The sequence below is a fragment of the Emys orbicularis genome, chromosome 9, assembly GCF_028017835.1.
Source record: "Emys orbicularis isolate rEmyOrb1 chromosome 9, rEmyOrb1.hap1, whole genome shotgun sequence".
Taxonomy (NCBI): Eukaryota; Metazoa; Chordata; order Testudines; family Emydidae; genus Emys; species Emys orbicularis.
The window spans coordinates 15,186,712-15,213,538 of record NC_088691.1 but is presented as its reverse complement, the minus strand read 5'-3'; the positions used below and the strand labels follow the sequence as shown (position 1 = coordinate 15,213,538).

The window sequence follows — 26,827 nt, the reverse complement described above, 5'->3', positions numbered from 1 at the left end:
CAGAAATTGTGTTACAATGGCCTGAGCCTTGTTGCTAGGAAACACTAGATTCCAATTTTTTATTCCTGCTCTAACTCCTGTGGCTGAATAGTGACTGGATACTGTATGTTCTATGGCTGCAGTTAATGGTCTGTTGCATTTTGCTCTGGTTTTCAGCCCAGACGCATGCATTTTCTACAACAGCATCATAACAACATGTTGTAAATATTAAAAGTTAATATATTATGTGTCGATATTTGAAAGAGAGGAAAGAAGTACTTTGAATATTTCATTTTTAAAAAATAAAATTGCAAACTAATAGTCAGTGTGACATTTTCTTTGCTCACACCAAGTACTCTCAAGCCATTCTAATTATTTCATGCAATAAAACTTTTTTTTTTCAGTAAAAAGCCATTTAATAACAAGGGTGGGGGGATGTTCAAAAATATTTGTGGATGAAAGTGCTAAATTTTGGTATTGAAATGTAATTTTATTTCTGACTCTCAGACGTGTACTGACAATTAAAACCTGGTTGTGAAACCACAACATACAGTTCCTGTACACATGCACCAGTTCTTCCGCTTCATCAGTGAGAGAGCAAAATGCTTGTTAAGGGCACTTCCCAGAACTGAACTGGCAGGGGCAAAAGGGGAGGACTGGCCAAGTTTCGGTATTCACAGATCAAAATACAGTAGCTCTTATTTCCTGCACTCCTCACGTGAATGAACCAAGCGAGGAGCAGTTGCACACACCACATGAGCATGGCTGGGGGAGGAGGGGGGAAATAACTACGCTTGATGTGGTAACAAGTGAGGGGGAAGGGACCAGATGTGTCATCACAGAGATAGGTGGGTACAGAGAGATTCCTGAAGCGATGGAGTGATTAAGAAAAGGCGAACCGAGGGAATGGTAGAGGTAGAAAGTGTCTTCCTCTGGGCATGTGCAGTGGAGCCTCACACGGAGGACTAGTTTCACAAAGAAACAGAGGCAGACAGGGTGATGCTTTCCACCCCTAACTTGGAGGCACCTAGAAAAGCAATGGGAGCCACAAAGCCTGAGTTCCGTGCCTAGGCGCGGAGGTGACAAATGTAGGGGATCTTGCGAGGGTCATGTGCGCCTCCCCCTGATTTCTGCCTGCTATTGCCAGCCAGGCATCCACCAGCACTGGGGCTGGAGGGGGGGCTTGTAGGGTGGAACTATCACAGTCCCAAGAGCTCAGCAGGGGCAGCGGAGTCCCAGGGCTCTCGCTGGAGGGACTGTCCAGGTGGCCAGCACATTGGGGCCAGGCAGGGCCATTGGAGCAGGCGGATCAGGGCTTTTGCTGGCACCATGTGAACCAGCAGGTCTATCGCCAGAGTCAGTCGTGAGTGCTGGGCTCTGCACCAGCTTCAGCAGCCATGGAGTCCAGCCAGGAGTGGCTCAGCAGGGGCGGACACCCCCAGCAGGAGGCGCTGCTGCCTCGGGCACAAAGCCTCAGGGAAAGAGCATGTTCAGGGTAGAAAAGGGCTGGAAAGCACTTTCCCTTGCCCCATTCCAGAGCTATCTGGGGGGGCAGAGCTGCTCCCCTGTGCCGGTGCTGCGTGGGGTTCCAGGCAGCTGGCACATACATGGCTCAGCTCCCCCTAGGCAGTGCCATGTGCTGGAGGGACTTGGGCTTTCCCAGGGCACCAGCGCAGGCAGAGGCAGTGCTGGCCAGGTTGCAGGTATGTTGAGTGTGCCCGCCAGGGGCTGGGAGTGGGACGTACCCCTGCTGGGGGTTTATGGTGGAACAGCAGGGCTGGGGGGGAGGCGGGTGAAGGGGAAAAGTAGGGAGGGAACAGCCCGGGGTGCACGCAAAGGGCTGATTGGGTGAGGGGGGGCACCTGACCACTCCACGTCACCTTTAACTTGTGCCCCCCCCTTATTAACTGTTACGCATCCTCTCTGCCGCCCCTCGCTACACGGGGAACGACAGACTCCTCAGAATGGGTTTCACAAAGCCAGCACAGCTCGCATCTGGCCTAATGGAAGATGCCACGCCCCAGCCTGCTCACCACTTGGCAGTCTCAGCGGCAACTCCCCTCTTGGAGTTGGGGGGGGGGGCGCAATCCTCTTTTACCAAGAGCCCATGATTGGGGAGGTGGGGGAGACTCCCTCATAATTGTGGTTAGGGGGCCTCACCTGGGCACCCAGGGCTACGGAGGGGGGGGAAGTGATCGTCCATCACAGTGGGATGTGCCCTAGCCCCTGAGCTATAGGCTACCCTGATGTGGGTGCGCCCTCAAACCCACTTGGTAAGGATGTGCTACTTTGACATTGGGGTTGGGGGCAGGCGTGTGCCTGGGTGAATGCTAAAATCACTCGGTTAGAGCATGATGAACATGCCCGCTCTCTGGCCTAATTACTTTTAATTGGTTAGTCACAGAGGGATCAGTTCAACAAGAGGCGCTAGCGAGAACGCCCTCTCCCCCCGCCCCAAATCACTGACAGGCACCTGCAGGTCGCGGGGGGGGGGGTCAGCTCGGTGAGGTTTGTGTGACACCCAGTGGGCGTGAAGGGAGCTGGTTCTTGGCTTTACATGCCTGCAGTTAGGCACCTAAATCCTTTAGTGACTGGAGCCCGAGCTGGCTTGACACTCCACACGGCATGAAGTAGGTGCTGCTAGGAATGCCTCCACTGAACGTGCCTGCAGGGACGGGGCATAACCTGACTAAGGCAGGAGCGTGTTGAAGGCAACAGGCCAGTTGGCATGATTAATAGTTGAGGAGAGATGCCAGAAAAGACGATGTTTAGCGAGCTGGGCCTGAGGCAGGAACGGTCAATGAGACTTCAAAGCGCTGGGATGAGCTGGTGGGTGTATTGCTAGAAACCACAGAAAGTAGTGGTGAGGGACAGGTACAAGGCTCTCGGCACTGCTGTACATCAGCACTTGAACTAGCATCTGCAGCCTGAACAAAGAGTGCTGCTTCTCGCCTATTTTATGCAGCTTTCAAACGAACTAGACAATTCTAGCATCATGCATAGACATACCAGTTTTCAGTCCATTGCACATCACAGAAGCACTTATGACACAGGGGTTGCCCAGCACCGCATGTTACCATAGAAGTCATCGACTGTTTTGCATAGCCATTGGTAGCTGGCTGTGGCCCCTGGCCAATGTATGCCCTAATTTAGCACCAAGCTTCGAGCTGGCAGAGAGTGTTGCTAAGATTATGTTTTCAGATAAACTGCCCCTGCATTTGACTGTCCTGACCCAGGAGAGAACAGCTGAAAATACCCTGTTGCATTGAGGGAATGTGAATAAAATCACATCATATTGCCACTTTGTAACAGGGCAGCAGCTCAGTGGGCATGTTGCTGAGGCAAGAATTTGACATTTTACGATGGCTTCTATATTGGCACAAGCCGTTACATGTTGAGCACTGCAGGCAGCTTTGTAGCAGAAAAAGAAAGAAAAAGCTAATGCAAAAGAGTGCTGAAAGCCAAAAAAACCAGCAGTCTAGGTCCTGGAGTTGAGCAGCAAGCAGTAAAATCACGGCCCGAAAGGGTCAATCAACAGAAATAACAAAAATACAAGTTCATCCATTGATGGTCTTCTTTAATGGGCACTTCATCTGCTCTGTGGCTGATGGCGTTGATGAATTATGTAACAACGGAAGAGCAACTTTAAATATTTTATTGAAAAGTAAATCAGTCCAGATCTGCCACAGTATAAAACAATTAAGTCAGAAAAACTTTTCAACCAAACAGTGAGATAATGAGTAGCTACAGAACAACACACACAAGCATTGTATAAAATATTACATTAAAAGTAGGACTTTGGTAGGTGTTTCAACTTAAATGAGAGTTGGAAATAATTTAGAGAAAAAATAAACAAGTAAATGTTAATGGATTTGTGACACCTTCTCTAGGTCTGGGAGGTTTAGGTGGTACATTTAGTCACTTTTATAAGGAAAATTTTGTGCTTTACAATAAATTTTATTTTAGGCAATTAAGGAACAACTTATCATTATGCTAATGTGATAGGAATGAAGTTTCTTTATGCCAATCATGGCTCTTCTGATGCTGCTTATCTGATGTCTATGTCCACTCTCTAGAATCTATTTTGTCTTGAGTGAAAACAAAGGCATTTAGCCATGTGTGTAAATGAAGCTTTCAACAAGCGGGCAACTGAGGTTCCTTGGTCTAATTATCAGACATGCCCATACAAGTGTGGTGTATATCAACCCTCTCACAGAGTGGCGTTCATTCCAGTGCAAGGCCCACCCACCACTTCAGCCCTGCTCCATGACATTAGCAAAGCCCCTCTTTTCATACAGAACAGTGGGTCCCCACTGGCTGCATATGGATCAGACAGAGAGGGTAGGGCAGGACTGGCAGAGAGGCCTCTGAATCCATGATTGTCGGAGCTCGTGATCAGGCAACAATGCACTGGAAACAGAGAGAGACTGCAGCCAATTTCCCCCAGCCCATAGATAAAGGCAATGGTGACAAAGAGGCTTAACTGCAGCATCTTCCCCAGTGTCCAAGTGAAGCTTGATTACTCAGTCGTTTTAGAGCATTCAGGAGGTTCATGCATATGGGAGTAAATCATACAGTGGTGTATAAACCATGGTAGAGCTAACCGGGCAGGACCAGTGCATCAGCTGGTGCCCACCAGCAGAGGGCAGCGCTGGTGGCCAAGAATCCCTGCATAGCATGACTTCAACCATCTATTCACATGCAGGTAGACTAAAGGGCCCGACAGTGAGAAGGGGACAAATTATGGTGGGGGAAGGCAGGTGCGGGGACATCCCTCCTCCAGTCACTGCAATCCTCCCCAGGGCCTAAACTGTGACTGCAGTAAGAAGCTCAAACTCCCTTAAGCGCTATACCTAGGCTCAGCTAGCACATCAGTTGGACTGGGTAGGCCCTCCCACCTTCACTTGCAGCCAAATGTTTTCTCACACCATTGTTTTTGTCCAAACGAGTAGTTGAAAACCCTAATCACGCAGCAGCTAGTGCAGCCAACTTTTGGGATTTTTATCAAAAGTCTCACAATGTGCGTTACCCCAGCTTTCATTTAAGAAAAAGTAAGTTTCTAGCTCTCAACGTTGTGGATTAAAAATCGTGACCGCTAAAGGCTCAAACAGAGAAGGTAAAAAGAGACCCAAATATACTATTATTTTAAAAAACGCTGGTGATTTTTAAGTCAATCTCGTGATGTTTTTTGGGGGGAGGACACAGAGTCATGTTTTTTTGACGGCTTGGCAATACTGCAAAACAAAAATGATTATGGTTTTCTGAAATGCCCAGTATGATGAAAGTTTAAATCTATTCAAAATGGTTTCCCATTCTTTGTTAATTATAGATGGGCAGTGCCCTCCCTATAGTTAAGGTTGAGATGAGCTTGCTGTTTAACAGACATTTGTTCTAATTGTTCTAAAATCCACATGCACACTTGGATTGTCTTGAAAATTACTGTGTGACATCAGAGGCTGGAGTAAGGTTAGTTGCTCAGATTTGGCATCACAACAATGGAGGATAGTTTGGCATCTAGATGCCACCGTCATAGGTACCCAGAAATAAAAGGAAGCGCAGTGCAAATCCTATGGAAAGGATGATGTTTTTGACAAAGTTAGCCACCTTTCTCCAGCTCACAGAATCACTGTAAACAATTTCCTCAAATTCATTTGTTGCTCAAAAAGATTCAACACATTTTTTTAAACTTTGGCTGGCTCACAGACCGAATTTGCTACATTGCTGGTCAGTTCTGATTGGGCACATAGTACAGGTTATTTTCCCTGATTGGACAAGCGTACCAGAACACCCAGCAAGAAGTGGCTGATGCGTATGATACCAGTGTAAAATTCAATTCCTGGGAATACACAGGCCTGCACCTTTGAAATTTGCTTCTGGGGTGAAATTCATCCTTGAGCAGAGAGCCTGCACAAGGCATCTGCAATATAAAAGCCACTATTCTGCGGCCATAAGTAGGTCTTAAGTGATACATAGGACTTATGCTGGGCTGAATTTCCATCAGAAATCAAACACTAACTTCATGTAAAAAGACTAACTAATATTCAGACAGAAAGCTCCCAAGCACCAACAGAAAATGAAATTATTAAGTCATCCAATTGCTAGTTATTTTTTCTCCCACATCTTTATAAAAAAAAAAACCAGATTCATGCCAATCTTTTAAACGGCAGACTAGAAGTTGCATTAAACATACATTTCTGAAAATATTACAGGAAAACTCATAGAGTTGTAATGTCTATAATCTACAGCATTTTGTGTAAAAATGACATATAAAAGCCTATTTAAATTACTTCAAACTCTGGGACGTGTCTTCATGAAGGATGCAAATAAAAGTCATGATCTTCCTTTTTTCCTACAAAAAAACCAACAACAAACATATAAAAATATGAACGCTGCAAGAAGGCAAAAGCTCATAGTCTTTGTATTTACTAGGAGGCACAGGGGTTAACTACATCTTGTCTATCACTGATGCAACCGGCATGCTGTATAAGAAATATATTCACATACAACGCTGCGGTTGGATATAAATTCCCTAGCAAGCACCACAAGGCATCCATCCAAACCCCACAATCTAGACTAGGTGCTAGGAAGAGGCCAATTTTTCAGACTTTAGGAGGTGTACACATGGTGTTGTAGTGACTGCCATGGGTTAATAGAAGCAAACAAGCCTGCATTCTCTCTGTCCAAAGGCCTGGGGTGTTCAGGATGGAGGGAACAGAAGCTCCCCTCCAAGCTGGAGCATACCAGCACAGCCATTGTGCAGCTGTTGCTTCAACTCCTCACAATCTTTTAAGGGAAGCAGGTCAATAGAGCCTCACCCTTGCCAGACCCTTTTCTGCTATCATGGATGTAGCTCTGCAGTGTGCATGTGGCGCAGACTACCTGTCCCTTGCTGCTTAGTGGCACTGAACTAGTTCCACAGCCTTTTATATCATGCATGTCTCATGGGTTGGGGACAGCCAGAGAATGGATCTTGCCCCTTAGCACATGTGATGGCAAACTCCACAGGCCCATGCCATTCTGCTCCCAAGTGCTCCTCGCAGTACCTTGTGGGTGCTTGGCTTTCGCAGCATTCACTACAGGATGCTGCAGAGGAGTTATAATGCCTTGTTCTGGCTTCTGGAATGCTGTAATTAGGTTGTGTACTTTCCGGAACAATCTTCTGTGGACCCCAGGTGCAGTCTGTAAAGTGAGAGACCAACAAATTACCCAAACAACAAGCTACAGGGGAACACCTCTACCTAGCTACCCGGGAGGTGTTATAGAACAGCATTATTTTCATACATGTAAAAACCTCAGCAAGAAGAGAAGTCCATTCCCAACGCCACCTTAGATTTGTTGGAGCTGTCCTCTCTCCTCTCCCTTTCCCAGGAGCATAGCCAGCCAGTTGAAATGTGTGTTTTGGTACTAGCACCGCTTGTTCTCTGCACTCCACCCCCACTGGCTCTACTACTGCCACACTCTCACAGGGCAGCCATGCAGATCAGATGCATCCCTAACGTACCTCCAGTCACGTCAGTGGGTACAACAGTGAGGGCGTTGACCCAATATGTTCACTAATCTGGCCACTGCAGTTAGACAGAGCTATCTGTTAATAACCGTCCTGAAGACTAAAGCCTTGGCAGTCAATACAGATGAGATCCTGCAGTGCTTATTGGGCAAATCGCCCACTGATGTCAATTAAAATTTTGCTGAATGAAAAACTGCAGGAACAGACTAAGAAATGTTGATTTTTAAAAAATCCTGGGAGTATTATAGTGATTCCTGATACAGCTGTGAGGAGTTCTATTGTACAGAAAGAATGAAAGGAAATGGCTAGATACGATGACACGAGACAAGGACGGCAAGTAAGTGTAGCCCTAAGTCTAGCAAGGTCATTGTGAACCTGGTTTCACACTGTGAAAGTGAAGCGACTGCAGCACCATCAGGCTCTCTTCTGATGGTTCCTGCAATTGGCGATGTGGTGGTAGAGAAAGGGCGAGAGTTTGCGGGGGGGGGTCTGTTCTGCACTCAAGATAAGAACACAGCTGCCACTGAAGTATTGCTACAGTCAGGACAATGACTCTAAAAGGATACTGTGCGGGGAATTCCACATTTATCCTCTGTCAATGACTTCCTTGTCAGATTTGCTCACTTTACCAAGCAAAAGACCATGAAGAAAATTGACCTCCTGCTGTAATGCGAGCACCACCTGGGGGTCAGGAAAAACATGCGCCTCTTTCGTGTCTTCAGCAGCAATCACACTTACACAGACAACGCTCCAGTGCTACTGGGAGAAGTTTCATCACACTGAGAGCGCACATCAGCCCTCTCGTCGGCCACCTCTGAGTCCTGCTAGTGATCCGCTTTTAGTCTCCAGCTCATTAATCTAGTTTCCCAGGCTCTTAAAAGCATCACCATGGGCAGTCAGCATACCATGATGTTCATTAAGTCATTGATAGAGAATGCCGATGTATGGTTCCAGCTCACGGGTAAGGTGCTCCAGAGGAAGACCTAGTGCCCATGATGATGTTCCTGTTACTGTAAATATTAACATGGCTCCAGCCTGCTTATAAAAGTTTTATGGAGTGTTTGGTTCCCGTTTGCACCTGTTAACTAGTCACATCTCTCATTTCTTTGTACCAAGGGGCTCTGTAAACTGTTACCTACTTTTATTGAAATCACTTTGTCTATCCTTCTCAATTAAGCTTTGCAGATGCCCATCACAGTGTATCTCTATCTTCAAGGGCCTTTACTAGACATCTAAAGCAACATCCCTTCTGCCACCCTGGCTGGGCCTGAAGACTCTCCTCACCCAGCCTCATGGGGGAAAGCAGCTGTGGTACTCGCCCCTTATACTCCCATGGAGGTGGGGTGGAAGGGCAGCACAGAAAGGTACTCAGCACCAGCAAGAGTAATCCTGTTCCTATACACCAGGGCGAAATCCTTGCTCCACTGAACATAATGGGAGGTTTGCTACTGACTTCGTGGGGGCCCGGATTTCAGCATCAGTATTTTGAAATTGTCTCTTGTGAGGCTTTGCGCTTGGTTCTTTCAAAAATAAACCAACCTCAGCAAGAGAGAGGAGAAGGGAGGCAGCTAATGGGAGGGGAGGGGCAAATGCTGTTGTGAGTAAGACAAATTTGATGAGCTGTGACTGAGGGCAAAGTTTAGCCTGCCATGTCTACTTAGCACCCATTTCCCTAATGATGTGAGGGGCCCCCTGCGGATCTCCAGTTGCCAGAGGGGAGGATCCAACACCATGAGTTTTCTTCCTCACTGCTGCTGCTGGAGGAGCGTGCTGCCTGGTGCTGCCTTGATGTCTCCCTTTCTACTACCACAGGGAGATGAAGTTAGCCAGTGAATTGCTTAACCCCGTCTTCAAATGAAGGCTTTGCTTTGCCTGTGCTCCAGCCTGACCCTGCCAAAAATGTATTGGTGCTGTCCATCCTACTGCAGTGTGCACTGCGCCACCACGTCCCTCAGCAATTTCTGCTCTTTCACCCATGAGCTCCAACAGCTTATGAAAGTACCAGTTTCCTTTCAGGAAAAGGAACAGAATGAGGTAAATTCTGCCTTGGCCTAGATCCCATCCCCCCGAGGCCAGTGGATTTGTACATGAGGTAAATCAGGCCAAAATCTGGTTTATTGAATTTTCTCTTACAGCCTCAGATTTGGGGCTTAGCAAGTCTCCCTGTTTTGGAACAAATAGCTATTTGCCCACGCGCTGTATTTCAGGTCCAATACTAGGGCCTTCCCCTACGCCCCACCACAAGCAAAACGCCCACTTAAGCCAATGCAAGAATGCAGAGTCAAGACCCTGTATTTAAAGACAGATGGAACATGGGGCTCTTTTTAGCTCTTTGCAGTGATGAGAGAGACTTTTTTTTTTTTTTTTTAAGCAGGAATGGGTGTGAAGCACATTCAGCTCCAGGGTTTGATCGTAACGGACATCAGAATCTGGTCCAGGTGTTTCCAGTACAGTACAACATATTCTGCTCTAATTTTGCCAGCAGAATTAAGCCTGTTAAATTATATTTTAATGTTTGTAAATCAATGTTCATTAATGTGCAAACTGAAAGCTAATTATGAATTAATATGCTGACTACATCCAAAGAACAAGAACGTCCGAAAATAAATAAGGATTAGTATTCACGTGAACCTAAATTATGCCATGAACTTAAATCACTGTTATTATTGCACCTACTGCTACACCAGTCCTGAGTTTCCTCACAACACAAGTGAAGCTAAACGTCATATCAAATCTCAGCTATCATGTATGTGCCTTGTGCTATGGGTAAATACAATCTGTCAAGAAATTAAGTTAAAAACATTGTAAATCATAGGGAATTGCTTTGAATATTCTGGTATTAATGGCATGTTTGGCAGAGGAGAAATTAATATTGACTGTGCCTGTCAAAATATGAAAACACAATATTTCTGCCATTTAAAATGCTGCAAAATAGTGCACTGGTGCATTCTGTAACAGCTGAACTGTAAGAGAATGAATTTGTGCATTCAAAATGGTCAGACCTGGCACCAGTGATGGGCTCACTTGAGACTGATTAAATTACATGAGAATCAGATATTGCAGAAAGGTGAATAACCCGGATATATTTCTTGAAATCAATACCTACACTCAACTGTGGGAACTTTTAGAAGAGAAGGAGCAATACATACCTCGGCACTCCAGGAACCTGTATCCGTCTTGGACACTCTGTAGGTATAAACATAACCCTTATATCTGTGAAAGAATCAACATGTATTTATTAGTCATGTCTATTGTCAGGTTTAGTTTGCAGTTGCTCTGTAATGCTGGAATTAGTTCATTTGATAAGCTCCTTTCCTTAGCAATGAATTAGTCGATGTAGCCTATATTTAGAAATGCAAAATTTGGACCCAGATCAGCGAGCTAGAGTTGAATCCCCAGAATTGTACAGTATTAGGACTTGGAGGAGGGGGGGCATTGTTTGATCCATCTCTGTCTGTGAGATCTACAGTTGCTCCATATTAGACAATGAAACCTGCGTGAATGTTTTAACTTTCCATCAGTGACCTTTTACATGCTTATTTATATATCAGACACACTTCCTCTGGAATAAGAACACAACAGGTATCATTAGTAGATGACGGTTCTGCTAAGTGATTTTTTTTTTTTAAACTGCAAATGTTCCCAGATGCTGTGCAATGGACGTATTTTATTTAGAAATCTAAAATCACATTATCAAAGCAAATTAGAGTTTGTCTAGCTAATGCATTCCTAACCCTCAACGCTCTGCCTTTGCACTTCAATCCTGGACTGCCCCAAGGTCATTAATAGTCTCCTGGAAACACTGATCACTTATGAGATCCTGAAATCTTCCATCTATTTTAAACACACAGTTTCCATTCAGAGACCTCTGAAAATAGACATCAACTCGAGTCAATCGTGCTAGAAGGAGCCCAGTACTTTACATATACACCAAGATTCAAAGATGTGACGTAAAAGCAGAGTGACCGATGTTAGTGACATGCTACATGTGTAAACTACTTGCTGTGCAAAGTTAAAGTAAGTGGTAACAGCTCAGACCAGTGGAGTTTTACACCCATTTTGCAAAGGTGGAAATGACTACACAAGATGCAGGGCAATGGAGAATCAGGCCCAATGCATTCAGAAAATGAAATAAGTTTACAATAATCTGGCATTTCCACCAAGACATTATGCATTATTCAATATTTCAGCATTAGCCATTTTTCAGAGAGCAGGTACATATTACATCTCTTTCCAATTATACACAATATCACTGTAGTTATTACAAAATAATAGAAGTCATAAATGACACAGATATTTGAACACATTTGCTTATGCACCGTATCACATGTCACTGCAACTCAATCACTTATTTCTGAAAAGCCATTTTGATAACCTCAGAAATGTTTCTAGCTATCGGAAGTCATTTACCAACATAGGAAGTCATTAATAGCTGTCACAATGTTTTTAATTCACAAAGTGGGTGCAAAGTGCTACTGTTTTGATTTGTCCGCATTAATACCCCTTGGACTGTCACGTTCCACGGCTGTGAATGCATACACACGGTGCAATGCAGTGGCAAATCAGATCCACTGGGCCAGATCATTTGCTGGTGCAGAATGGTGAAGCTACACTGACTTCAATGGCATTGAAGATGAGGATCTGGCCCATTGTTTCTATGCTGAATTACATGTTGAGCAACACCTTTCTCTAGCTCGTCCCAGAAACCAACTCTTATTCAAGGTCTTTATCTCAGCTAAGTGAATTACAGCACTTTTGATACCTGTTTTCTTAACGAATATGATCTTATCGTAAAACTTTCTGTTAAACAGCAGGAACTTCATTACCACTTTAAAGCACATTCTACCTTCAGTTTGCCCACAACCTGATTTTCATGAGCTGAGTTCCCCCTCACCATTGCATGGCAGAGCCCCCAGATGTTTTAAACAAAGGTTCATGGTTTAACTTGTCTCACATTAATGTTTAGGGTCAGGCAGACAGGCTGTTTGTTTTTAAAGTTGTGGGTGTGTAGCGCAGCTCCCATCCACTCTCACCTTTCCCCTCCCACGCAGCTAGGGACCCTATGCCAATAAAACTAGATATAACGTACACATAGGCAGTCTTTTAGCACGCTGAATGAGGTGTTTCCCCAGTAGCACCATTAGCTGTCAGCTCAATTTTCTCTCTCTAAATCAGCTCAAACTGGAACTACTCTTAGTTTGACAGGACAGGCTCAGGCATAGCCTGTCTCTTACACAGTGCATCCTTGTGGGTAAATGAACTGCATGCCATCAGATCAAAACCTGCACTCTTTGCTCAGGGCTAGGGCAAATCCCTGATATAGAAAAACTGCTGGAGGGAGGACAATGGTAAGGGAGAGAGCTAGCACCTGGGGTTCTCTCATGGAGCTGCCTCCCAATTTTTCCCTTTGGGGTGGTGGTTGACCCCCATGTCCCATAGAAGAATCAGGAAAAGGACACTCCACATGGGGTTCCTACGCTCTGGCCTTGCTCTGGGGACCTCTGCAACTCTGCCCCAGCTCCCTGACGGGACAGCACCAACAGAACTGAGCTGTCAGGGATGCCTCAGCCAGCAGATGGCTCCGCTGTACAAAAAGCATTTTCTGCAGGGTTGGCGTGGGAGACCATGTGAACCCACCTAGCCATGCCCTCAGCCTGCCCCTCTCCTCGCTCTAAAATGGCCCAAATGAAAAGCCCAGGTCCGAACAGCCCTGAAGTTTAGGCGACGTGAAATCTGGATCCACATTGCCGCACTCTCAACAAAATGATGAACGGAGCATTGACTGTTGCACTCAGTGGGCCTGATTCGCCCCTGCAATGCCCCAGTTTTACACTGGTGAAACGCCATGGAATGAAGCATGGAGCGGCACCAAGGCCTCCACAGAGTCACTTGCCCAGCTTCTTGATCAGAGACAAAAGACGTTATAACTCCTAATTGCTCAGGAGATGGCTTAGAAAATAACTCTGGGTAAAAGTACCATGCTGGATATTGCTTGTAGAAGAGGAGATCGCTAGTTAACATCCCATCTCACATTAGATAGATTTTAAATCTATCGAACAAAAGGTCGCGTTGAACAGTTTCTACTTTGGTACCATAACTAGGAAAATTCTGTCAAGGGGAAAGCATAGCAAAGTTTCCACTACAGGAACTATACTTTGCTTTAGACGATGGGTTTTTTCCTTTATAGAGTATTCCACCCAAAGAGCTGCAAATGCCTCTCACACAGATGATACACTGAGACAGCATCTGCCTACATAGCCTCCTCCCCTCCTCCCTTTTCAGCTGTGTTCAAACGTGTTACAGCCACATTTACTTTACCAGGTGAATAATTACAATCTTCTGCACTGTTGAAATAACTGGAGGATACTAGCCATTTGCTGCAATTTATAATTTAACCATGACATTTTAACAGCACAGTATGTTTTGAAATAATTGCCAAATATTTTGTACCTTGGTTGGGAAATTTTATTCAACTAATGTTTATTCATTTTTAGGCCCAAAACTGAACTGAAAAGAGCAAAGTCAGCAATAAATAACATTAAATGCTGTCTCCTTAAATATAGCTCTTTCCGGAATTATTTGAGTTTGCAGTATCAGTTCCTATGAACTGGCAGTCTGTGTAGACATTAACACATCACCTTGGAATTTAATCCATAACCTATGAGTTAGGCCAAGCTGGTAGTGCTGCATAGAGCTAAGCATGCCCACCCTTCCCACAGTAAAGCCCTGTTTTCAGTCGCTTATGACTTCCCCAGATTTTAACCATTCAAACTGATTTTCCATGTTGGGTATCTGCCTCAAGCTAAATTTTTTGCGGACGTTTTGCCAAAAAAAGGTTCAGCTATTTCTGAGACTGCTATCAGGGAAAAATACATTGTTTGGGCCAGGTTAAAAAAAATTCTTATAACCATTTTGTTAAGCGACTCGAGTGCCTCCATACATTGAATTTGACAGGCGGACTGGCTTTGTTTCAAGAATGTGCCTTTTGCTGTCCCCAGGAGAAACCACCTAAATTTGGCCAAGTTATAAGCCTTTGAAAAATTGCAATTCACACATGCTCAATAGAGACTTGTTAGTTTGGCTGCTAAATTTTCACAATTCCATATACATTGAGCATGCTCTATCTTGGGGATACAGGGCTGAGCAGGCTTTTTGCTGCATTTGCTGCTCTCAGCTGCTGTGGTCTGTGTGATGCTGAACACCGAAACTAAGAGGCAGGAGACTGTCTCTCCTGTAACCGCAGTGCTGCCCCTGCTAGGACCCAGGCAGCAGGGAAGAGGATGCTGTCTGATTGCAATGAGGAAGGAACAAGAGCCAGATGGGGAAGATGGTGGAGGAGTAGACAGACAAGAGCCTGTGGGAGGGGAGACTAAGACTGGGAGATGATGGGGGTAGCCTGGACCTGGGAGTAGACAGGGGTTGGGGGAAAACCAGGCGTAGGAGCAGATGTAGGTGTGGGGGGAAGATGGATTGGCTAGGCAAGGAAACTGAGAGCTGAGGTCAGAGGAAACAGGAGTAGGGGAAGACTGGGATGAGGTGACAGGGGAAAGAGACATGACTGGGATAGGAACAGAAGGTGTCAGGCTTGTGGGGAACTAGGCAGAAGGAGCTGTGACCTCTAGGCCATACTCCCTTCAGAACATAGACTGGAACCCAAGATTTCTCTGCTCTTGGCAAATATCTGTGAAGCCCACTGGCAAAGAGTGTGGCTATAGTGCTGCTCCATATAGACAATGACAACCTACTACGGCTACCAGCTACTCCATTAGCTCAGGTGCCAGAAGTCTGTGTGGTGGATCTAAGGATTCCCTCCTGCTGATGACCCATGTGAGTGTCGTATGGTGCCACATGATGGATTTTTTTTTTAAGTTTGCTTTTTTAAAAAACCTAGAAAATTTCACACACAAAAAACACCTATGTCAAACGAACATTGAAGTTGCAAATTCAAGCACTCAAAAGTTAGGCAATGCCAGAATTAAGGCCGTTTGTGCGATTTTAATTCGGCCCCTCTCTGTGTATTATGATTAAGGCTATGGTTTTGGCACAGAGGTCAGGGTGTTCACACTAATTGTGAATTTTAATAAAATCTGCGGCAATCGCAGCAGTGGCGCCTGTGGGCCCAGCTCCTCACTCCAGGCATAGCAACCTGGCTCACATGGTTGCAATGCTGCGTAGGTTTGGAGATGGAGGGGACAGATGTGCTGAGTGCACTCAGCTGCAAATGAAGTCAGTGGAAGCTGTGCTATAAACATATAAAGTCCAATATAATGCTAAATACCCTGAAAAATCTGAGCTGAGGTATCTCAAATTGGGTATCAAAAGCTAGTGGATACTTTTGGCCTTAATGTTTTTGTGCCTCAAATTCCCATTTGCAAAATAGGGATAATACCATCCCCCCATTTCACTTGTGTATGCTGAAGATGAATTAATTAATACATGTGATGGACTCAGATAATATAATGATGAGTGGCATTGAAAAGCCCATGTTCAAATTAGTAAATCTGTCTTCAGAGCAAAGTTTGAATAGCGTGCAATAAATAAGGCCTGGGGCCACACCCTGAACCGTGAAGAGAAAATAAAATATTGAATAGCTGCTGATTCAATGAGCATTGCCCAGCCTGTGCAATGAATTAGGCAGGAGTACTGTGGAAAAATTTGTGAGCATGTAATTAAAGACACTGTCATAATGGATATGCACAAGGTTGTATGGACAAACTTATGCGTTCTTGACTTTGCATCCTTAGCATTGTTTAAGGATGTAATGAGTTGTATGTCTGTAAGTGGGTTAACTGGGAGTAATTTACTCATGGGGAGGGCAGAAGGAGGTGTAAGTTAAATTAGGGGGAAGGCCTACATTAGCTTATACTTTTAGCCTCCTTCCTGGAAGTTGCTTTTACTGGTTGACCATTCTCTCTTCTGGCCCCTTGACTTGTGCGTTACGCCAGTTTAGACTCTCTAACCCAGTCTTACTGACATAATTTACACCACCTTGCACATAACCTCTAACTTGATTCTGTACCTTCAACTCAGCGTAACATATAGCATTGCCAGACGTCCAGTTTTCTACCAGAACGCCCAGTCGAAAAGGGACCCTGGTGGCTCCAGTCGGCACTGCCGACTGGGCCATTAAAAGTCCAGTCATCGGCGCAGCGGGGGCCCAGGGCTATGGCAGGCTCCCTGCCTGCCCTAGGTCCGCGTAGCTCCAGGAAGCAGCCACCAGGTCCTTGCGGTCTCGAGGCGCATGGGTGGCCTAGGAGGCTCCATGCACTGTCCCCACCCCCAGCGCCAGCTCCACAGTTCCCATTGGCCGGGAACCATGACCAATGGGAGCTGCGGGGGCAGTGCCTGCGGGCGCAGGGACAGCGCACAGAGCCTCTTGCAAGGACCTGGCAGCCATTTCCTGGGAGCCGTGGTAAGTGCTGCTGGTACCCTACACCCCGCACCCCCCCCAACCCCCCAACCCAGCCCAGAGCCCCAGCCCCCTCTGCACCCCAAACCCCTCATCCCTGGCTGCACCCCAGAGCCCACACCCCCAGCTGGAGTCCTCACCCCATCCTGCACACTGAACCCCTCGGCCCCCGCCCAGAGCCCCCTCCTGCACCCCAAACTGCTCACCCCCAGCCCCACCCCAGAGCCTCTACCCCCAGCCAGAGTCCTCACCCTCGCGCACACGCCCCCAACCCCCTGCCCCAGCCCAGAGCCCTCTTCTGCACCTTGAACCCCTCAATTCTGGCCCCACCCAGAGCCTACACCCCCAGCCCTGAGTCCAAACTCCCCCACATACCCAACCCTCTGCCCCAGACTGAAGTCCTCTCCCGCACCCCAAACCCCTCATCCCCGACTCCACCCCAGAGCCCTCACTCTCCTCCCACACCCCAACCCCGTGCCCCATCCCGGTGTAAGTGAGTGAAGGTGGGGGAGAGCAAGCGATAGAGGGTGGGGAGATGGGGAAAGTGGGGGCAGGGCCTCAGAGAAGGGGTGGGGCCTCAGGCAAAGATGTTCGGTTTTGTGCGATTAGAAAGTTGGCAACCCTAGTAACATACCATAACATGGGGTCATAATAGGGCTGTCAATTAATCACAGTTAACTCACGCAATTAACTCAAAAAAATTAATTACGATTAATTTTACTATTAAACTATAGAATACCATGCTTCCATGCTGATCACGCTTGTTAAAAAAAATGCATAAATTAAATTTGTGACTGAACTCCTTGGGGGAGAATTGTATGCCTCCTGCTCTGTTTTACCCGCATTCTGCCATATATTTCATGTTATAGCAGTCTCGTATGATGACCCAGCAGGTTGTTCATTTTAAGAACACTTTCACTGCAAATTTGACAAAATGCAAAGAAGATTCCAATGTGAAATTTCTAAAGATAGCTACAGCCCTCGACCCAAGATTTAAGAATCTGAAGTGCCTTCCAAAATCTGAGAGGGATGAGGTGTGAAGCTTGCTTTCAGAAGTCTTAAAAGAGCAACACTCTGATGCGGAAACTACAGAACTCGAACCACCAAAAAAAGAAAATCAAACTTCTGCTAGTGGCATCTGACTCAGATGATGAAAATGAACATGCGTCTGCCCTGCTTTGGATCGTTATCGAGCAGAACCTGTCATCAGCATGGCCCTATGTCCTCTGGAATGATGGTTGAAGCATAAAGGGACATATGAATCTTTAGCACATCTGGCATGTAAATATCTTGCGACGCTGGCTACCACAGTGCTATGCAAACACCTGTTCTCACTTTCAGGTGACATTGTAAACTAGAAGCGGGCAGAATTATATTCTGCAAATGTAAACAAACTTGTTTGTCTGAGGGATTGGCTGAACAAGAAGTAAGACTGATTAGAGTTGTAGGCTCTAAAGTTTTACATTGTTTTATTTTTGAATGCAGTTATTTTTTGTACGTAATTCTACTTTTGTAAGATCAACTTTCATGATAAAGAGATTGCACTACAATACTTGTATTGGGTGAATTAAAAAATACTGTTTCTTTTGTTTTTTACAGTACAAATGTTTGTAATAAAAAATTAATATAAAATAAGCACTGTACACTTTGTATTCTGTGTTGTAATTAAAATCAATATATTTGAAAATGTAGAAAACATCCAAAAATATTTAAATAAATGGTATTCTATTATTGTTTAACGGTGCAATTAATCACGATTAATTTTTTTAATTGTGAGATTAATCGCAATTAATTTTTTTAATCGCTTGATAGCCCTAGATCATAACTTAACTGTATGTTCTCCTTTTCTGGTCTGTAACCAGCTTAGGTCTGAGCATGTCACATCTTGGCAAAAAAAATTGGAGATCCTCTGACTTTACAATTTTCTCTGCGGGATCTTGAGCCCCTCACACCATCTGAACACTCTTTAACTGAAGGCAGCATCCCTGTGACCATTGGCTTGTCATACTTTTTTCTGACTCCAGAGCATGCATCCTAAATTTACCTGGCCCAGCCTCTGCTGCACCATTAACTAGAAAGTAGAGATTGGCCCAAACCAAAACCTTGAATATGAACTTCTTCAAATTTGGGAAATAGAGTCAGATCCAAATCTATGGATTTAGTTCAGAGTCAGATCGAAAAACTAAAAGGGACCCAACTTTCTGATTCTGGCTTTTGAGCAGCCGAAATCTCACAAAACAGCATTTCTTTTGAGATGTTATCCCAAGAAGGCGGAAATCTCGCAACAATGGATGATTCAGTGGACTTATTTTAGTGTGGGCCAGACTTCTGAGAATTGTGATGGACGCGTTTGTGTTAGTGTCACTATTATTATAACAGCATCATTCCATTTGTAGGTGTCTGTTGTTCTGCTTGATGCAGCTGCGTTTTAAATGTTCTGTTCAGATGCAGCCTGTTACAGAGGAGAGATTACCCACGTTTTCACAAGTACTCTTCACTTTTGTTGTTTCTCGTTGAAGAAAATGGAAAATTCTTACTAACTAATCCCAAACCCTACCAGTGATTCCGCCTCAATCATGAACCTCCAAAGTCTAGACTAGACCTAATCTGGATCTTAACTTCACTTTCTCAGCTACTCTCTCTTCTCCTGACTTGTATCGCATGGGGATTGTTACAGCTGAGCAGGAACCAGAATTTCCATTTTCCATGAATTTCTGCTATTCTGAAATTTGTTTTTGCTACAAATGAGAAAAAGTGTCTAATTTTTCTGCAAAATTAATTTTTTTGGGAAAAAATTCATTTTGGGTCAATTGAAATATTTTGTTTCAATGAAATTGTTGGTTTTTTATTTTAAATATTAAAATAAAATACATTTCTCAATGGAAATGTGTTTTGCAATTAAAAATTTAAACATTCCATACCAAAAGTGAGAGAATGGAATGTTTGGACAGTATCAAACTGTTTCATTTCAATATTTTTCATGAAATTTCACTAAGATCAACAGATTCCCAAGAAAAATTTCAACTTCAGTGAAACAACATTTTCTAACAGAATTGCTGTCGGAAAATTTTCTACCAGCTCTCATAAATATCCAGGGCTCAGAATGCCTGTGTCTTATCAGAATGATCACAAAAATATTTTAATTATATAAAATCCATCAAAAAATTATTCTTGACAATGATGATCTTCATTCCAATGAGTTGGGAAGGTTGGTAAATTCTACTGAAGTGAATATTTCAATGTACAGTGAAGAATTTTCTTATACAAGAAAATGGTGAATGCTATTTACAATGCTAACCTTGAATGGAAGACGCTTCATTGCCAAGACATTTTTGTTCTGTTACATTTTAAAATAGGATGATTATTATGTGCATTGCTATAATATATACAATTACTATGCAATTTCCATCAAGAATATTAAATGGAAAATAAAAGAAATGCAACGTTAAGGCTGACTCATGATCCTGAATCCAATACAGTAAGCACATCAGCTATGCGTGGTGAGGTGGAAAGTTTTGGCACAGTGACTGAACTTAAATATTCCAAGAAACTCAGATACCATGGTTATGATGATGGAACAAATAGAGAAAATTAAAGCTGATTAGATAGGAGTCTGTCCTGTTGCCATTATCAGTGCTTCAAGAGCTCCAAACAGTTTTATACTCTAGTTGCTAATTATTCCCTAAAGGTTTAATGCAGTATAGTACATGAATGGTTGACTTCAGAGAAATCATTTGAAAGCACACTATAAAAGTGATGTCGTATTTAGCTTAAGCTGCCATTCTAATCGATATTTAGAGGACTGAAACAACTACTCACATTCATTTGAGACATCCCCCTACAAATTTTGAGCCCCCAAATACATGTACGGTAGGAGTATAATTAGCATTGGCTTTACCAATTTACACATGCAGCTACTTGTCTTTGCACAGGCATATACGTATCTGGAATGGTGAAGGGAGCATCTGCACCCACAGGTATAGTCACAAATTTTGCAGGCCCAGTTTAAAAAATAAGCCCATTCTTGTGTCTTGCATTCCCCATTGACTTCATTAGGAGCAATGTGTGCAGATAGTCTCTATGTCTGTTAAAAAATGTCAAACAGGATACTTAGACAGGAATCCAAGACGTCTGTGAACAGAACATGTTGCTAGCAAAGAAAGAACTTCATAAGAAAAAAATCAAGACCCAATAATAAAATCTTGTAACGTTGTATGCAGTATCCAACTGGTTACGCAATGGAACCGTTTCTTTAAAAAAATCATTCATAAACATCCTAATTTTGAAGAACAGCAAGAAACGTTTCAAAAGATCATTAATTGAAACCTTTGCGCTCCTGGGCTAGCATAGTTGAATCATGCAGCCGTACACCCACTCTTGCAGTAATCAACATTATTTGTTTAATAATGTTATTAAAGAAGTCACTGTAGGCAAGCCCCGGAGGAGCACTTCATTTTAAAATGTTGCAGAAAATTGCAGGGAGCATCTGTATTTACAAGAGCTACGGGAGACCCCCAATGCAAACCAAAACCTACTTATTGCTGTATGAACTATTTCCCTTCATCATTGTGGTCTTAAAATATCCATGAAAGAAAGTGTGTCTTTGTGATTTGCCACAGCCACACAAAAAACGTTCACTCTTTGAAGGCTTGTGGGCTCTCGTCTGCATGCAGTGACTTAGGGCACTTCAGTCTGGGCTTGAACTGAAGGGAAACTGGAAGAAAGCAGCAAAACAAACCAATAGTACTTTTGGGGAACAGAACAGTGGGAAAGAAAAGCTTCCTTGGTAAAAGTTTATCAAACAGGGTCCTGATTATCAAAGCCGCTTCAGTTATCTAAGGGTTTTAGCCTGCCACCAATAACCATGGTATCTGAGCACCTTCCATGTAAATTCAATGGCAATAGCAAAATCCTTTATGAATTGTGTGGAGTCTGATTCTTCCCCCTTTCCAAGGTCATTACTCTGCTTAGGGTCAGGTTTTTATTTTAATTAGGAGGCAATCGAGACTGGCCACAGCTTTATTATATTCAAAGTCAGCCAAAGTGTTTAGGAAGGAAAAATGGCATAAAGAACACTTGAACCTTTTTGAAAAGATTCTAAAGCCTTTGGGGTCATGCTAAGGTCATTGCACTCCCAAAACTTGCTTTACATGGGCAGCGGTGAGCGCAGGATCGGCCAGGCATGTTTATTAGAGTTGGCTACAATATTTTCGTCAAAACATTTTTCAGTGACAAATGGCTTTTTGAGGCAATTTTTTTGTTTGGATCAAAATTTTCTGTTTTTTCAACAGCAAAAAAAACCCCCAAAACCTGATTTTTTCCCTCCCCCTTCTCCTCCCCCCCACGCTGTAATCAGTGGAAGGGGGGAAGAGAGAGAAAGGGAAAGACTGAAAATTTTGCAAATCAATTTTGTTGTTTTCATTTCATCAGAAAAAATTATCACTACAAAACCTTTTCAGTTCATTTGAAATTTCTCACAGAAAATATATATTTGGGGGGGTTGGCTCCAATATGTATGACAACATCTCTTCGTTCACTTACAGGCTTTGCTTCACCATTTCAGAAATCATTTCATAGTGACTGAATCTCCAGTAAGCCGTACACATTCTACCTAAACGCTCTCTAGGTATTCCTAGAGTAACCATCATCAGAGTTTCTGAGTGCCGATTAAAAGTTTTTTTGTTAAAACCGTTATTATTGTTATTAATTGCATAGTGCCAACACTGTTCTCTGTGCTTTACAAGGAGGTATGAAAACACGATCACAGCCCCAAAACTTAATACAGAAATACATTCTATAGTTTACTAATGGTTTGGGGTTGGTTTGTTTTTCTGTAGTGATGAATCCCAAAGTCTACACACACCTCTTTTTGGTTTTGCCAAGGCTTTATAGCATGTACTGTTGTCACTCTGGTCCTACTGTTGTCACTCTGGTCCTATGCACTGGTCCTCCCTGTATATTTGCCAGTCTAGGATTTGTTCTTTTTTTGCTACAGCAAGCGTCTTCATCCCACAATGAGTTAGTCTCTGGTTCATTGTCTGCTTTCTCTCCCCTTCTGTGCAGAGCTGCTCCGCTATTTTAAGTTTTTTGCCTGCTATAGTGGTCTATTGCATACACTTATCTAAATTACCATCACATTGCTAGATCATTCTGTAATTTCTTTGCATCATCCACTCAGAGCATTGTTTCCTAGTTTATCCTCTGAGACACTAATTACTGTACAATCTACTTCTTGCTCCACATTCATTATTGAAATACTGTATTAAATAGTTATGAACCCAGTGCTCATCTCTGTGATTCTGCCACCAGATTTCCATCCACGTCAGATCATAGTTATCTAGACAATATTGTTCTAGCTGCTCAGGTAGATATCTCCACTAGACAGTGTCAAAAGTTTTCCTAAGTACTTATATTATGGATTATAAAAGCTTTACTTATCTATAGTTTACAAGTAAGTATTTTTTTCATCTCACCCTTTGCTCATGCAAATGTATCCCTAAATGCAAACTTTGTGGTTCGCAAATTTTGCCGGCACAATTAGGAGGTTCCTTTATTGTTTATTGCATTCCCATTTGTCTTCAGAACCTATGAGCCTCATATTTAACTGTCCTAATCTATTCTTTAAAAACCTGACCTTCCTATCATTCATATAAACAAACTGCCTTTAATACCACCAGAAACTCCTATGGATTATTTGCAGCTCCATGTCCTTGCTATATGTTCAAGTATTGAATGTAGACTAATTAGACTGATTTCCTGGATTCCCGCTTTATTTTTCATAAAGCTGGATAATATTGTACATGACTCTCCAATCACCTGCTACCCCTCACCTGTTCTGGATGACCCTACAAATGATAAGTAGCTGTTTCACCATTTACTCTGATAGTTCTTTAAGAACACTTGGGCTTTTATTATTTATTAGCTGGCTCCTTTCCTTATCACCGCTTTTCATATCTACCCCAAATCTGCATTAGCTTTTAACTCAATACACTTCTTAATCCCCTATTTTTTTGTCATCTTGTTAAAGCCTGAGGTATAGATATTAGGTGTGTCATCTCACTTGGAATTCTTTAATCTTTGTTTTTCCTTCTCATTTAGTAGGGCAAGGCACGACGATTCTTTGTGATTAAGGCACAACAGGAGATATAAAAAGGGAACTGGGTTGTATTTACAGTTCTACTATAGCCTTCTTATGTGGCTCTAAGCCTCAGTTTGCCCATCTGTAAAATGATAATACTACTCACATCCTTCACAGTTTAAAAGTCAAGGCTAAATCAAGTGATGCTGACAAGCACATTCAGACCTTTGGTGGAAAGTGTGATATAAATATTATTTTAGACGTAGGAATACTCTCACTATCTTATCCTTTCTACACGGACAAAAGCCTCCTCTTATTTCTTTTAGCTAATAATCATTTGCTTGGTCTCCGTAATTTCTGATATTAACATACCTTGTTGCTACCCCTTCAGTTCTTTAAAATAGCTCCCGGTACAGACCCGCTGGCCATGCTTTGTTCGTTTATCATGCATGCAAAACTCTAATGCCTAGGATTCTTCATCCTTTCTGCCCTCCTTTGCTAAAAGAACTCACACTTCTGTCATTCAAATACCCCATAAATATTAAGCCCTTTGTCAGCTCATACCCATTTCAGAAGCAACTCATCAGTGGCTTCTCTCCAAATTGGTGACCTATAACAGACACCTCGTAGGAATTCCTCCCCTTACCCCAACTCTAGAATCCTAACTGATAAATTGTCACCATTTTCTTTATTATCTATTTGTATTTCATGCGCTTTAAAAGTAGTTTATTCAGAAATCAGCAGCAATACTCCCAGTGTGCAGGGCAATATTCAGCTGTAGTAAGGCTGGCAGAATCAGGCCCTGAAATGTTGGCAACCGCTCACTTTCAATATATGAATGAAAAGCATCAATATTCCTCCATACCAGCCCACAGGGGAAAGGAGGTTTTGGGCCATACTGCTGTTGAGTGTATTAAAGAGGAAGACAGACAACAGGGAAAACCAAAGGAATTATTCAGCATGAACAAGCAGCACATGCAATTTACAATCCAAACTGCATGGCTTAAGCTGTTATATCCTCCTTCCTGCTCTCCACCCCATCATTGCACTCTTTGTCTTTGCTCACTGTTTTGTGTCCCATTTAAGAGTAAGCGCACCATGGCAGGAACCTGTCCTTTCCTATTTCTGCAAAGGGCCAAGAACCCCTTACACACTCCCATGCCTGAAGTCAATGTTAAAAAGCTAAGTCCCCACAGTGCTTCGGACACAGAAGTATTTGCACATTCTGCCAGAAGATGACCATTCTAACTGGCAAATGTAATGTGCGGCAGAATACATGCTGTGAACCCAGAAGTTGGAGGTAGACATCCCTGTGGAAAGCCACAGGATCACCGAATTGGCTGCCCACCAAAAGGTCTCCATGCTGCTGATCCTTCACCCATAAGACCCACTTGCAGCTGCATTCTAAATGGCAGCTTGGCTCCCCAAGACTTAGACATACACCGGGTAAGGGGTGTTGCTGCCCTAGACCTTAGACTCCCTTGGTTCTCTGTACTCACAGCACACACAGGCAATACACTCCTGGGACGCTCTCACTGTCTCGCAGTAAATAGCTGCCATCCATCCCCGTAGCCAGCAGCAGCTTCTCCCCAGTCTCCCGGCTGATGTTCCCATGATAAACGTCCATAGAATCCATTTTCTGAAGGTGAACTGAGTGGAGCCCAATAGAACCCAGCTAGACAGAGGTGACTGGTGTTAGTGACTGTTACACAGCTCAATGCTGTCACCCGCCTGCTATCCAGCTGCTCACTCAATGGTTGATGTAAACAGGATGTGTTCCCACCTAGAGCTTCTCTAAAGACATTTCATACTGACAGCCAGAGCTGATATCACCTATAAGGCAAATATGACATTTAACAGCACTCATATGACTCGTAGCTTTCAAGATAGATGTTAATAACAAGTACATGAAGCCCACAATCTCCTTAACAAAATGCTCCCCTCCCCACAAACCAGAATGCACAAGTTATGGTTAGGCTGAAAGCCAAATTTGTAGCACCATGTCAGACAAGGGTCTGTTAGTATTTTCAGTAGAATTTTTGTCTTTTAAGGATTTAAAATGTTGGAAAGTTGGAAAAAGTAAGGGTCAGACCTGTCCTCAATTGTCTAATCTAGGGCCCCATGGTACAAGCATAGAGATGTGTTATTAAATGAGCAGAAACCTGAAGTTATGGCAAGGCAATCTAGCAACAAAGGCCATTGTATGTTTTGCATGTGGTAGCAAAGACTTTAAGGGTAAAGAGGTTAAAACAAAGTATATGAATCACAAAGTGAAGGGATTGAACCTCTAAATACATGTATTTTCATAGGGTTGAGCAGAAATGCTGAGTGATTTGCAAGTCACTGTAAGAACCAAAGCGTATCACCTGACTCTTAAATCCACTCAGAATCTATCAGTCACCAATGCCTCTCGGGCAAGTAACTTCAGTTCTCCAGACCCCTTTACTCCAGCTCAGCCTCCATTAAGTGACCCCATGTGGCATACTCCCAGCATAGAGTGGTTCCCTGGGTGGTAGAGTGCTAACAGAATGGCTCTGCACCCCCTCTCCATGCAGCCCTAGGCATAGGAACATGCCCAGGGGAGGTGTATTTGGAAGGAAATGGGTATGACCAGAGTGATCCACACTCCAGCGCTCTGGGACCATACAGCAGCCCACAGGAGGCCATTCAAAGCCCTGCGGCCAAGCATATCCCTAGCCCGGTCCAGAAGTCAGGATGTGCTAAAGCGGCTTAAAGCTACTCTGAGCCCACCCAGAGATGCACCTTCTGCAAGGAGCAGCTCAGAAGCAGGGCTGCTGTCTCGCTTTGTACAGCTCTTACTGAAAGTGCTGTGAACCGCTTCAACTGCAGCCCA

At 43.8% G+C, this 26,827-nt stretch overlaps 1 protein-coding gene across 2 annotated transcripts; it reads right to left on the bottom strand.

Annotated features, from left to right (window-relative positions):
- Positions 1-6,256: 6,256 nt before the first annotated feature.
- On the bottom strand, positions 6,257-25,641 carry SH2D1A (SH2 domain containing 1A). Of its 2 annotated transcripts, XM_065411223.1 has the most exons (4): positions 25,473-25,641; positions 10,636-10,699; positions 7,023-7,158; positions 6,257-6,328 (listed from the first exon to the last, which is right to left on the bottom strand). In XM_065411223.1, the coding sequence occupies exons 1-4, from the start codon at positions 25,607-25,609 to the stop codon at positions 6,288-6,290; spliced, it is 378 nt and encodes a 125-aa protein (XP_065267295.1). In that variant the 5' UTR covers positions 25,610-25,641; the 3' UTR covers positions 6,257-6,287. The 2 variants fall into 2 exon arrangements, with proteins under 2 accessions (XP_065267295.1, XP_065267294.1); XM_065411222.1 differs by lacking the exon at positions 6,257-6,328 and having other exon boundaries at positions 6,919-7,158.
- Between the last annotated feature and the right edge of the window lie 1,186 nt (positions 25,642-26,827).

Bases quoted from the DNA above. Each gene is read 5' to 3' on its own strand.
- SH2D1A (XM_065411222.1), bottom strand. From the start codon at position 25,609: ATGGATTCTATGGACGTTTATCATGGGAACATCAGCCGGGAGACTGGG. The intron at 10,700-25,472 runs GTGAGTACAGAG...ATTCTTTCACAG, and splicing joins GTGTATTGCCTGTGTGTGCT to ATATAAGGGTTATGTTTATA. The intron at 7,159-10,635 runs GTATGTATTGCT...CTCACTTTACAG, and splicing joins CAGGTTCCTGGAGTGCCGAG to ACTGCACCTGGGGTCCACAG.